At 41.7% G+C, this 13,934-nt stretch overlaps 1 protein-coding gene across 2 annotated transcripts in view; it reads left to right on the plus strand.

The window, feature by feature from the left end:
- The window catches only part of LOC126035435 (protein patched homolog 1-like), a 132,558-nt gene that overhangs the window by 69,999 nt on the left and 48,625 nt on the right, over nt 1-13,934 (plus strand). For both annotated transcript variants that reach the window (XM_049793981.1, XM_049793982.1), the window contains exons 13-15: nt 10,116-10,234; nt 12,242-12,644; nt 13,128-13,437. In XM_049793981.1, coding sequence (XP_049649938.1) covers nt 10,116-10,234; nt 12,242-12,644; nt 13,128-13,437 — 832 coding nt within the window. The remainder of the gene's footprint in view (nt 1-10,115; nt 10,235-12,241; nt 12,645-13,127; nt 13,438-13,934) is intronic.

A 13,934-nucleotide genomic window follows, 5' to 3' on the forward strand; every position in this document is an offset into this window, starting at 1 on the left:
CAACAATGTGGCACTTAGGGACATGGTTTAGTGGTGGACTTGGTAGTGTTAAGTTAATGGTTGGACTCAATGATCTTAAGGGTCTTTTCCAATCTAAATAATTCTATGGTTCTATGATACTATGACTCTATTCTATAATCTGTGGCCCAAACTCAAACATCTAACATATCTTAAGCAGCAAAAAGGATACTGGAGATCTTCACTAGGAATCAGAATAGAGGTCCTATTTTCCCATTGTCTGAATTTGCAGTGACCATGCTTTATAGAAGCTACTTAAGCCTAAATGCCACTCTCCTAATAAGAACCCAACAGAGATGGGTCATTTTATCCTAGTCACGCTGCTGTGCTGCTTTCTTTGATCAAATTTTGTTCAGCCTGTTCTCACTTCTCACATCAGAACATGGTAGGTTGCATTTGGAATATCTGTGGAGACAACAGCTGTAATTGTTACTGCAATTTGAATATAAATTAAATTTATCTTTTTTTAAAATCTTTTTTTTTGCCTGCTGCCATGTGTTATGACTTGCTGTAAACTGAATCAGCAGAAGTTCAGAAAAGGAAGTCCATGTTGTCAAATGCATGGTGCTTTCAAAAAGTAAAACAAAAGACAAAGTTTCAGATGAAATTTCAACATATCCATGTATGAACATGTTGATATTATTCAGAATGACATCATGATCAAAGTTATTTTTAAGGCGGTGATTAATATGTAATCTATGTGTAGGTACATTTGGGTGTCCAGAAATGAATGTTTGAGTGGCTCAATCTTTTCTCAGATGCGTCTGTAATCTGTCTTTCCTCACACATAGTAACCCCTTATATGTATATAAGAGATGGAAAACTGTGCAAAAAGGCCAACCAGAGATCTGTACTGAGAATTTATTGGTACTAGAGCAATCTGTGTATATGTTAGGAACCACTGAAATTACAGCCCTTATTGTTGGAAATAACATCTATTACTTGCATTGTCTAGCTTTACTAGGTATAATCAAAACCAGTTAATGCATTTAATCATAGCATTCAGAATCAGATAATGATGGCAGATTTTGGTGGGTGGTCTGTATATATGGATTTCTTTATTCACAGTCTTCTTCCTCCCTCTCCCTCTTACTCAGGCTTGTTTAAACAAGAATTCCTTGTTGTCCTGGTTTGAGCTGGGATAGCATTAATTGTCTTCCTAGTAGCTGGTACAGTGCTATGTTTTTGAGTTCAGTATGTGAAGAATGTTGATAACACTGATGTTTTCAGTTGTTGCTAAGTACTGTTTAGTCTAAAGTCAAGGATTTTTCAGCTTCTCATGCCCAGCCAGCGAGAAGGCTGGAGGGGCACAAGTTGGGAGGGGACACAGCCAGGGCAGCTGACCCAAACTGTCCAACAGGGTATTCCATACCATGTGATGTCACATCTGGTATATAAACTGGGGGGAGTGGGGGCGGGGGGATTGCCACTCAGGGAATAACTGGGTGTCGGTCGGTGGGTGGTGAGCAATTGCATTGTGCCAATCACTTGTATATTCCAATCCTTTTATTAGTGTTATCATTATCATTATTAGTTTCTTCTTTTCTGCTCTATTAAACTGTTCTTCTCTCAACCCACGAGTTTTACTTCTTTTCCTGATTCTCTCCCCCATCCCACTGGGTGGGGGGGGAAGTGAGTGAGCAGCTGCGTGGTGCTTAGTTGCTGGCTGGGGTTAAACCACGACACTTGTCATCTTTGATAGCTTTCTAGCAAAACTTAGAAAGCAATGAGATAGTGCAGTTTACTTTTCACAGATGCTGCCTTCTCATCTGGATAGTGAACTTTTAACAGATAGGCTTAAAAAAAGGATTGTTCTTGACCTTATTTTGCTCTTCATTTGCTTTCCTTAAGATATTGCAAAGTTTCCATAACTTTTGAGGACCAGTATCTGTAAAATAACCTAGCTGCTAGGGAGAATAAATGGTTTCCTGACTAGCCTTGCATGTGGAAGCCCAACTTTTACTTAGAAACGAATGTTTTGCATATCAGTGCTTTCTTTTTTCAGCTTCTGTTCTGTCAGCTAATGCAGTTCATTGATACCTTTGAGTTGTTCAGTTACTTTATGGAACTTAAACACTGCAAGTTTGTTGCTGTCATAGGAATTTGCTAGGGTTAACTCAGCAAAGTGGGTTAGCTCTTGCTGAGTTTAAAAATCACCATTTTCCATTTCTTTGAGTTGTTTGGGTTTTGTAATTAATTCACTTATGGGGATAAGGACTGTTTTAGCTTTTTAGCTGTTTGCATTTTTTTATCATTTGCTGATCTTATTAGTCCCTTATTTAAGGGGCTTTAGGTTTTGAGATGCTGAATGTATCCCAGGTACTCAGTTGCAAGAATCACCTGTAAGAGAGTGTTCAGGACTTTGAAGGAATAGGTCCTGAGTTTTCAGATGTGTTGCATTTCTTAAAATCAGGGGGGGTGTCTAAGAAATCCCCTGAAAGTTTTTGAAGTTTGCTGTAGGAATGTCTTAAATATAGCATTTTCTTTTGAGTATAAATGAAGGAGGCATGGCAGAGTATAAGTACCACTGGGCTGAATTCTTTCTTCAGACAGAATATTTGGACACCTTTATGGAATAAATTCTGCCCTGGAAAGAGAAGACATAGCTTCATAAAAATTCACCTAACTTTTTGCTTGCACCAGAAATTTCCTCCCCTAACAGCAGAGGAACGGTATAGACTCACTAATGAATAAGGGCGGAACTTTGCCCAATAAGTTTTACCAGTGTGATGGGTTGACCCTGGCTGAACACCAGGTGCCCACCAAAGCCATTCTATCACTCCCCCATCCTCAGCTGGACAGGGGAGAGAAAATATAACAAAAGGCTCGCGGGTCGAGATAAGGACAGGAGAGATCATTCACTATTACCGTCACGGGCAAAACAGACTCAATTTGCAAAACATACTCAATTTATTACAAATCAACCAGAGCAAGGTAATGAGAAGTAAAACGAAATCTCAGAACACCTTCCCACCACCCCTCCGTTCTTCCCGGGCACAACTATCCTCCCGGATTTCACCACCAAGCCCCCCCAGCGGCACAGGGGGACAGGGATGGGGTTTATGGTCATCACACGTTATTTTCTGCCGCTTCACCTCCTCAGGACGAGGGCTGATCACACTCTTCCCCTGCTCCAGCGTGGGGTCCCACCCACGGGAGACAGTCCTCCACGAACTCCTCCAACGTGGGCCATTCCCACGGGCTGCAGTTCTTCACGAACTGCTCCAGCATGGGTCCATTCCACGGTGTGCAGTCCTTCAGGAGCACACTGCTCCAGCGCGGGTCCCCCACGGGGTCACAAGTCCTGCCAGAAAGCCTGCTCCGTGGGCTCCTCTCTCCACAGATCCGCAGGTCCTGCTAGGAGCCTGCTCCAGCGCGGGGTTCCCACGGGGTCACAGCCTCCTTCGGGAACCCACCTGCTCCGGCGTGGGGTCCTCCACGGGCTACAGGTGGATATCTGCTCCACCGTGGACCTCCCTGGACTGCAGGGGGACAGCCTGCCTCACCAGGGTCTTCACCACGGGCTGCAGGGGAATCTTCGCTCCGGCGCCTGGAGCATCTCCTCCCCCTCCTTCTTCACTGACCTTGGTGTCCGCAGGCTTGTTTCTCTTACATGTTCTCACTCCTCACTCCGGCGGCAGTTTCTCTCCGTCCCAACTTTTTCCTTCTTAAAAATGTTATCACAGAGGCGTTACCACTATCACTGATTGGCTCGGCCTTGGCCGGCGGCGGGTCCGTCTCAGAGCCGGCTAATATGGGCTCGCTCTCTCTTGAACACAGGGGAAGCTTCCAGCAGTTTCTTACAGAAGCCACCCCTGTAACCCCCCCCCGCTACCAAAACCTTGCCAAACAAAACCAATACATTCCACCCCTCGCCTCTGTGCATCACATTTTTAAGAACTATCATTAAAATCCACATTCATCACACAAAGTCTTCACTCACATCACAAAAATAATTCCCCACACCAAAATCAAAATAATATCATCACAAAACTGACAAAAGTGGACAATTTACACACACAATCCACCCCTTCATCCCTTCACCACAATTACAACAATAAAGATTCCCCACTCATCAAGCAGCTCTTAACTCTCTAGCTGCGTTCAGTCCATGTTTTGCCCGTTACCTCTCTCAGTTACTATCCTTATCTCAAATTCCTCACATTGCCCGCATTCTCCACCAAAAAGACTGTGATGGGTTGACCCTGGCTGAACACCAGGTGCCCACCAAAGCCATTCTATCACTCCCCCATCCTCAGCTGGACAGGGGAGAGAAAATATAACAAAAGGCTCGCGGGTCGAGATAAGGACAGGAGAGATCATTCACTATTACCGTCACGGGCAAAACAGACTCAATTTGCAAAACATACTCAATTTATTACAAATCAACCAGAGCAAGGTAATGAGAAGTAAAACGAAATCTCAGAACACCTTCCCACCACCCCTCCGTTCTTCCCGGGCACAACTATCCTCCCGGATTTCACCACCAAGCCCCCCCAGCGGCACAGGGGGACAGGGATGGGGTTTATGGTCATCACACGTTATTTTCTGCCGCTTCACCTCCTCAGGACGAGGGCTGATCACACTCTTCCCCTGCTCCAGCGTGGGGTCCCACCCACGGGAGACAGTCCTCCACGAACTCCTCCAACGTGGGCCATTCCCACGGGCTGCAGTTCTTCACGAACTGCTCCAGCATGGGTCCATTCCACGGTGTGCAGTCCTTCAGGAGCACACTGCTCCAGCGCGGGTCCCCCACGGGGTCACAAGTCCTGCCAGAAAGCCTGCTCCGTGGGCTCCTCTCTCCACAGATCCGCAGGTCCTGCTAGGAGCCTGCTCCAGCGCGGGGTTCCCACGGGGTCACAGCCTCCTTCGGGAACCCACCTGCTCCGGCGTGGGGTCCTCCACGGGCTACAGGTGGATATCTGCTCCACCGTGGACCTCCCTGGACTGCAGGGGGACAGCCTGCCTCACCAGGGTCTTCACCACGGGCTGCAGGGGAATCTTCGCTCCGGCGCCTGGAGCATCTCCTCCCCCTCCTTCTTCACTGACCTTGGTGTCCGCAGGCTTGTTTCTCTTACATGTTCTCACTCCTCACTCCGGCGGCAGTTTCTCTCCGTCCCAACTTTTTCCTTCTTAAAAATGTTATCACAGAGGCGTTACCACTATCACTGATTGGCTCGGCCTTGGCCGGCGGCGGGTCCGTCTCAGAGCCGGCTAATATGGGCTCGCTCTCTCTTGAACACAGGGGAAGCTTCCAGCAGTTTCTTACAGAAGCCACCCCTGTAACCCCCCCCCCCGCTACCAAAACCTTGCCAAACAAAACCAATACAACCAGTAACTTTTTTTTCCTCACAGTAGGAATGATAAGTTTTTTTCCTAAATATAAAAGTGATTACCAGGTGGTGGTGGTAGGTTTGGGGGGAGAAAAAATATAAATTTTTAAGCTCACTCATTATCTTACTCTGCTGAAGCAGTTTGTCCCCTTCATCTTACCCAAGTCTTTTAGCTTTCCCTGCTTCTGATATGAGAATTTAACAAGCAAAAATAAAGCCTAAGGAGAAGAGGCGGGGAAAATCTGAGTCTGTATGTTGTCTGGAGGGAGCTGCAGATAGGCAGCGTAGGGTGGAAGTTTCCCTGACAGACTTCCTCATCTGTTCAGCATCTCTGGCTATACAGCACACCCATTCTCCTTGGGTGGGCTGCCAGGAATGGCAAATAGCAGCACATACCTTTGTCAGGGCCCCAGTCTATCATCCTGGCTCACTTCTTCCTTGCTGCCTTCAGCACAGACTGTCATTCTGTTTCAGTTAACAGTTGCAGCAACAGCATTAATATTTTAGGTTGTGCATTATTAAAAAATGCAAAATCAGAGCATGTTTCTTAATGTCTGCTTAATGGATTTTTTTACTTTTCTCTGATGTTCTTATTTCACTGAACTTTCAGTTAACACCTTTGAGTAAGCCCCATGTTTTTTCCCACTCTAGTACTAATCTTACCTCTATTGATTTCAAGGAAAAGGCCTTGGTCCTTTCCTCTCCTATTTGACCATTCCTCTCTGAAAGGGTGAAAGCAGATGCCCTGCCTGTTCCCCAAAATCCTCTGCTTGCTCTTGGCTCAGCTGCTGCTAGCAGATTGCCTGTACATTGGGAGATCTACTACCACAGACTTTTGTTGGTGCTTTTCTAATTAGTCACCATTACAGACTGCAGATATTGCCAAGATTAAGATCACATTTCTTCATATGTTCCCATTCCCAGCCACCAGACTTCTAAATAGTATTGGGGAGAGAAGGTGGTGGCCGATGCATCAGGTCAGACATTCAGTCACTCCTCAACAGTTCTTCCTTCCCCCCTTGCTAATCTGAATCTCAAACCACTTCTCCTTCCCTTGTCTCACTCACTTCCAAGTGCCCCTGGAGTTGGGTACGTACAGCAGGAACTGAAAGGCACACTGCACCTTATCAGTTCATGGGTGTTTTTTTTATGAGACAACAAATTCAAATTGATATATGAACAATATTTTCTGTATTTAATTGTGAAAACTGTGAAATGTTATGTCCTTGAGATGTTGGGGTGGAGGGTGAGTGAGAGAAAGTGTATTATAAATGGGAAGTGTGGTGTTAAACTATAGGAATCTATCGAAATACAAGTCAGAATAGAGAGGCTTGTTTAGAAATATTTGACTTGCAGGATCAGTACATCACCACCAGTATGGCACAATGGAAAATCTAGTTGCTCTAAAAAAAGATGCCATTTTAATAGGTAAATTTACTATGTGTTGCTGGGATACTTTTGATTGTCCTTTAAAAATCAAATGTAAATATAACTAATGGCATCTCTGCCATGCATTTAAGTATTAGGTTTTGGGTTTAGCAGCATTTGGGATTCAAGGTCACTGGGTTCGAGCAGAAGTAGACGACTTCAGTTAGTTTTTCAGGCATGTTGAGAGGTATAAGAATTCTTAGGCTAGGTCTCAGCTGATTTTTCCAAATCTCAGCAATTCATAGCTGATCCTTGATGGAAGCTCTTGGTTAGACACAATTAATTACTCATGATTTATGGGTGATTCAATTTTCAGTGGTTTAGCAGCAATAAGAGAGTGGTTGTATGAACTAGGTGCAACAAACACCTTGCTTGCAACAGCAGCTGTTTGTTTTCCTGGCAGATTCAGTCTATTCTAGAGAGGATCAAAAGGAAATCACTTAATTTTGAAGTCTTGTCTATGACCTTACATACCTTTCTGTGTCGATATTCATAAATCATGAAATGGTCATGGGATCTTTTCTCTCAAAGATTAAAGTAATGATTAAATGCTAATTAGGCTTTAAACACTAGATAAACTCAATTTTAGTAGTTATGTCTCCAGCCAATCAGCAGGACTTTAAGGAGGCTGGGGACAACAAAAGAGAAACATCAGTAAGAACCACTTTTGTGTACAATATATTTATGATTGAAATAACTATACAGTGTTTACATACATAACTGATTCTGTCATTCTCAGAAAAGTAAAAGCAAGAACTAGTCTTTTTATTATAATTTACAGACTAGTCTTTTTATTATAATTTACAGCTTCAGAACCCTAAAAATCATTCAGTAGATTACTATGATTTTCACAGATAAGAGACATAAAAATACAAAATTGCATTATTTAGGGTCACATAAGTTGAGCATTTTTAAAACATGAATTTTGGATGTCTCATCTTTTGAGTTGCCAATTTTAAGGGCTGATTTTCAACATCAAAAGCAGCCATTGATCTGTGTTGGAAAAAGGAGGTCTCATTTACATCAGGTCAGGCACTTAATTTGTGTAATCCAATTTTAGACCTTTTTTTGACCATTTGAACCCAAATGGTATTTACTTCAGAAGTTACAGGTGGAGGCACTTGATAATTTATATGCTTTCCTCAGCCTGAAACTGGGCTACTTTAGATGCCTAATGAGTAAAATATAAGGGTTTCCTCTTTTTTTTTATCTGTTGATGGCTCAACTATTTTTTCCCAGCTTTTTTGGGGAAAAAAATAATATTCTTCAATGACTTATCCTTATCTCTACTATTGTCGTGGTTTAACCCCAGCCAGCAACTAAGCACCACACAGCCGCTCACTCACTCCCCCCCATCCAGTGGGATGGGGGAGGAAATCGGGAAAAAAAGTAAAACCCGTGGGTTGAGATAAGAATGGTTTAATAGAACAGAAAAGAAGACACTAATAATGATAATGATAACACTAATAAAATGACAACAGTAGTAATAAAAGGATTGGAATGTACAAATGATGCACAGGGCAATTGCTCACCACCCGCCAACCGACACCCAGCCAGTCCCCCAGCGGCAATTCCCTGCACCCCACTTCCCAGTTCCTAAACTAGATGGGACGTCACATGGTATGGAATACACCGTTGGCCAGTTTGGGTCAGGTGCCCTGGTTGTGTCCTGTGCCAACTTCTTGTGCCCTGGCTGGGCATGAAAAGCTGAAAAATCATTGACTTTAGTCTAAACACTACTGAGCAACAACTGAAAACATCAGTGTTATCAACATTCTTCACATGCTGAACTCAAAACATAGCACTGTACCAGCTACTAGGAAGACAGTTAACTCTATCCCAGCTGAAACCAGGACAACTATTCTACTACTATCTTCCAAATCCATCTGTGCCCAAGTTTTCCCTTTGTAAGGCTAGTGATCTTAGCTATGTTTTATTGCAAATAAATACCATTAACAATGAATGATTGATGTTACACCACATATGTTTATAGAGATTCTCTGGGAATCTCTGTGTAGGAAACAGTTATGGTTTGAAGGGGGGGGGTTGTTTTTCTTTAAATAACAATCATTTTGCAAATTAACTTGACCATTCTTGTTCCAATTTAAGACTCATTATGGTAGACTGGCTCATTAATCAAGTTCTGTCAAGACACAAGCAGGAGAGTTCAACAGATAATCCCAAAATGTCACTCTTTTTTTGCTAGACTTTAAGTACATCAAATGCATAGTGTTTTACTAAATAGAGCAGTTTCATTAAAATTTAATTAAACCTTTATTTCATTACTGATTTAATAATGTGCTTTAATGTTATTGTGTTACTTAAATTACTTCAGATCCCTTAAATGTGAGAACTTCAGTCCTAGTTCCAGGTTTACTTTTGGTTCCATCTTTTTGTACTGTGAGACTCTAAATAGGGCAGAATCTCATATAAAAGTGTAATTTATTGATGAGACTGTTTTTTCCACTTTAAAAATCTTGGTGCCACCACATCTCTAGGTATAGAGATATTAAAATAATATGAAGGTTAATATTAAAAGAAATTAACTACAGTAGGCCTACCATAATGAAACTGGGATGTAAAAATATACCCCCCAGTTCCCTCAGGGGGAAGCTTGAAAGGGTCTGATGAGTTAACATAATAAATGGGTGGATGGGTGAGAACTGAAAGGAGGCTTTATGCTTTGTAAAGCCAATGCCCTAAATGAAGCTTAGTAATGACTTCATGTCCTGGTTTCAGCTGGGATAGAGTTAACTGTCTTCCTAGTAGCTGGTACAGTGCTATGTTTTGAGTTCAGTATTCGAAGAATGTTGATAATACTGATGTTTTCAGTTGTTGCTCAGTATTGTTTAGACTATAGTCAAGGATTTTTCAGCTTCTCATGCCCAGCCAGCAAGAAAGCTGGAGGGGCACAAGAAGTTGGCACAGGACACAACCAGGGCACCTGACCCAAACTGCCCAACAGTGTATTCCATACCATGTGATGTCCCATCTAGTTTAGGAACTGGGAAGTGGGGGGGCAGGGAATCGCCGCTCAGGGACTAGCTGGGTGTCGGTCAGCGGGTGGTGAGCAATTGCCCTGCGCATCATTTGTACATTCCAATCCTTTTATTACTACTGTTGTCATTTTATTAGTGTTATCATTATCATTATTAGTTTCTTCTTTTCTGTTCTATTAAACCATTCTTATCTCTACCCAGGAGTTTTACTTTTTTTTCCCCCCGATTTCCTCCCCCATCCCACTGGATGGGGGGAGTGAGTGAGCGGCTGCGTGGTGCTTAGTTGCTGGCTGGGGTTAAACCACGACACTTCACTTCTCTTATGATTTATCTCTAGGCAGCAGTTGTGGTGGTATTCAACTTTGCTATGGTTTTGCTGATTTTTCCTGCTATCCTGAGCATGGACCTTTATCGCCGGGAAGACAGGAGACTGGATATATTCTGCTGTTTTACAAGGTGAGAATGTGTGATAGAATTACAGTATATGAGGTGCATCCTTTTTGTGATCACCAATCAGTGCTACTACCCCTTGTCAGGAGTGGGAGCTCTTCATTGCAGCAGGACAGCAGGAGGGTCAGTATGTTATTGTCATGGTTTTATTGCTGAATTATATTTGCTACCTTGTTTTTTTTTTATCTGACTGAGGGGAAAAGTTAAAAGGCATTTCACGCACACACAAGCACACACTTTTTTTTTTTTTTCATACGTACATCCATTTTAGCCATTGGAGGACAACTTTCTGGAAGCGTGTAAAAGAGCCATGCTTTAGTAATATCTGTATTTTTAGAATTTTATGGGGTACTGCAGTGTGTCCCATGCTGGTATTGGGTAACCTTGGAAGACTTGATTCCAGTCTCTTATGGAAGACTGTAAATAACTCGGGTACTCAGAAGCCTTACTTATACTTAATCACTATGTGCTAATTTTTATGCTTTTTATGCCTTGAAATGTAAATGCATTAAAATAATGTAAAAACTATAAAATTACTTCCCTTTAGCCCAGTTTTTCATAGGACTATGAGGAATTCAGAATGATCAGTATCATTGCAATATAGTGATTGATAAACTTTCTGTTATGGCTCCAATAATAATTTAGAATGATAGTATGCACACTCTTACCTAATACACATCCAGCTCTGAGGGTAGGGGCAGGCTAGGAGGAAGCTACTGTCATGAGCGGAGCCACCACTTAGAGATAAAGCATATTTTCTACATTAGTTTTTGCTTTTGCCTGCAATGAAAAGGATAAGCTGCATTTCTATACATGTACTCTCACATGCATGTCAGAACCAGGATGTAGAGAAACCCCCTTGTGTCCTCTTAGCCTTTCACACCCACGTAGGAGCAGACACAGTTTGACCTTTTTAACTTCCATGCCAAAGAAAGAAGTTGCTTTCCTAAATTTGTTTTTGAGGGAGTCATTAGAACAGGGAGTTAATCACAAGCCAGGACTCCTGCTTTTTGTTTCTGATTCAGCCATAGTTTCACTGGATGGTCTAATGTGCTTGAATTTTGGAACCCTGATTCTCAGAAGTACAGGGCAGTCAGACCTTCCTTTTATTCCCCCATCTAAAGTTGTACCAAATCTGAATCAGAATTTGGGCCCACATACATATGAAGAAATTCAGTTAATAAGAGCTTGCTTTGTTTAGGTAGGCAACATTTTCTTCCTTTTTGTAGGATTTTTTCCACTTGATGAAAAATCTCTGATACTGTTTTCTATCAGCAATTTGTTTTTATTTACAGAAGGAGGCTTGTTTATGACTTTTTTAAAATAAGCTAGGTATCCATTATGTTCTTGCATAGACTACAATGAAGGGAATGCTTCAAAAAAATGCTTCTATAATTTTGTCTCCTCATGTTGCCCGTCCTTCCTGGGAATTAATCCTTGTATATTTTTACGTCAATTTTAAAACATGCAGTCAGTGTATGGCAAGTGGTTTCAACCTGCCTCCCAAAAGTCTGAGACCTTATCCAGAATGCCCTAATATTATTTAACAGTTACTTTAATAATTCTAAACAGAAGAACTCAGCATGTCATGCATTTACATTTTGATCTTATAAATAGTTTCATTCTCAGCATAGTTGTGTAGATGTAAACTCACACACACATATCATGCATTCAGACTGTGTGAAACTACCTTGTTATTGACCTGATTAACATGTGAAATTAATAGAGTGATGTGAGTGGATGCCAGTGTCTTTAGACAAATGCTGGTTCCTTCTTTCTTGGGCACAAGAAACATGTGCAGAAACAGGCTCAGAGGCCTACACTTTAAACCATGTCTAAGAAATATTTCCTAAAAGTGCAGAAGGAAATCCTCATGAAAACATTATGCTTAATTAACATAAACAATTTAATAGTAGTAGAAGCAGTTTCAGATGGAAGCAGATTATCCTATCTAGCCTGATTAAAATAAAGACCTATCTAAATGTGAACAGATGTTTTTCTCTTCTCTTGCAGTCCGTGTGCCACTAGAGTGATTCAGATTGAGCCTCGAGCATATGTGGAAAACAGTGATAATACTTGCTACAGTCTTCCACCCTCATACAGCAGTCACAGTTTTGCGCATGAAACTCAGATTACAATGCAGTCTACAGTGCAGTTGCGCACAGAATATGATCCTCATGCACAGGTGTACTACACCACAGCAGAGCCTTGCTCAACAATATCTGTGCAGCCGGTAACAGTGACGCAAGATAATCTCAGCTGCCAGAGCCCAGAAAGCACAAGCTCAGCAAGAGATTTGCTTTCCCAATTCTCAGACTCCAGTATGCATTGCTTTGAGCCACCCTGTACTAAATGGACACTCTCTTCTTTTTCAGAAAAGCATTATGCTCCATTCCTGCTAAAACCAAAAGCTAAGGTAATCAGAAAACTATTTACCTGTTTTTCAAAAATAGACTTCTGCCTTGCCCAGTAGGAAAATTATCCTGACAATAGTATTAAATATCAAGAATAAATAGAATTATTTTGGAATTACAATTCTTAATAATTTTACACCTAATTTCATACTTTAAAAGTTTTATCTTGATAGTGTTGTAGTGACATACTTTTCAAATGTAAGTTATGAGTGAGGTTTTGGTGACTTTCAGTAACCTAAGCTCATGAACAGTGAAACTAAATCTACTTTTTAACTTCATCACCATATAAATTTCCTGTTCATGATCTAGAGCTCCTTCACTAAAACACAAATTAGTTTGGCCTTGTAGTGTGTGTGTGCATAAATACATAAAAGCTTAAAAGTATAGTGATGGGTATTAATTTTGAACCTGGTTCTGTGTGCCATTATGAGTTATTAATTTCTTTAGGAACATAAAACCAAATGCATTTCCATTTTCTGTTGCAGATTGTGGTTATTTTTCTTTTTCTGGGTTTACTTGGGCTCAGCCTTTATGGAACTACCCGTGCTAGAGATGGACTGAATCTCACAGACATTGTACCACGAGAAACCCAGGAATATGACTTTATTGCAGCACAGTTCAAGTATTTCTCTTTTTACAACATGTATATAGTGACACAGAAAGCAGACTATCCCAATGTCCAGCACTTACTTTATGAACTTCACAAAAGTTTCAGTAATGTGACATACATTTTGTTGGAAGAGGATAAGCAGCTTCCCAAAATGTGGTTGCACTACTTTCGAGACTGGCTGCAAGGTAAGAGAGAATTGCATGAACTTTTCTTTTTAATTCTACAGTAGCAAGCAATTATTCACTGTAGCAATGCTCTCCTCTTCCAATACAGTCACATGGTTTAAAGCGTACTAGCAGGAGGGAAGATGCCTAGGTTCTGATCCAAACTCAGACATCAATTTGCTGTTTCTCCAACAGTTCACTTAAATTCTTTGTGGCTAAGTTTACTCCCCAATAAAGCAGTTTTGGAGCTTTAAAAGATTATATCCATGAGAGGTCATCTCACGTCATTAATTTCTAAGTGGCTAATGAGGAATTCTGCTTTATAATTAATGGACAAATATGGCCTAGTTTCTTGGGAAGATAAATGTTTGCTGAGTGTTTTGAGAACAGTCACTCGCCAAGGCTATCAGCTCCAGTACAGGCGTGTTCCACAGTGGAGCAGGGGATCCCAGCATACAGGGGGGTCTCCTGAGCCGGGAAAACCCCAGGAGAGCGTGAAGACCCACCAGGAGCTGGTA

Source organism: Accipiter gentilis, chromosome W (assembly GCF_929443795.1).
Source record: "Accipiter gentilis chromosome W, bAccGen1.1, whole genome shotgun sequence".
In the NCBI taxonomy this organism is placed as follows: domain Eukaryota; kingdom Metazoa; phylum Chordata; class Aves; order Accipitriformes; family Accipitridae; genus Astur; species Astur gentilis.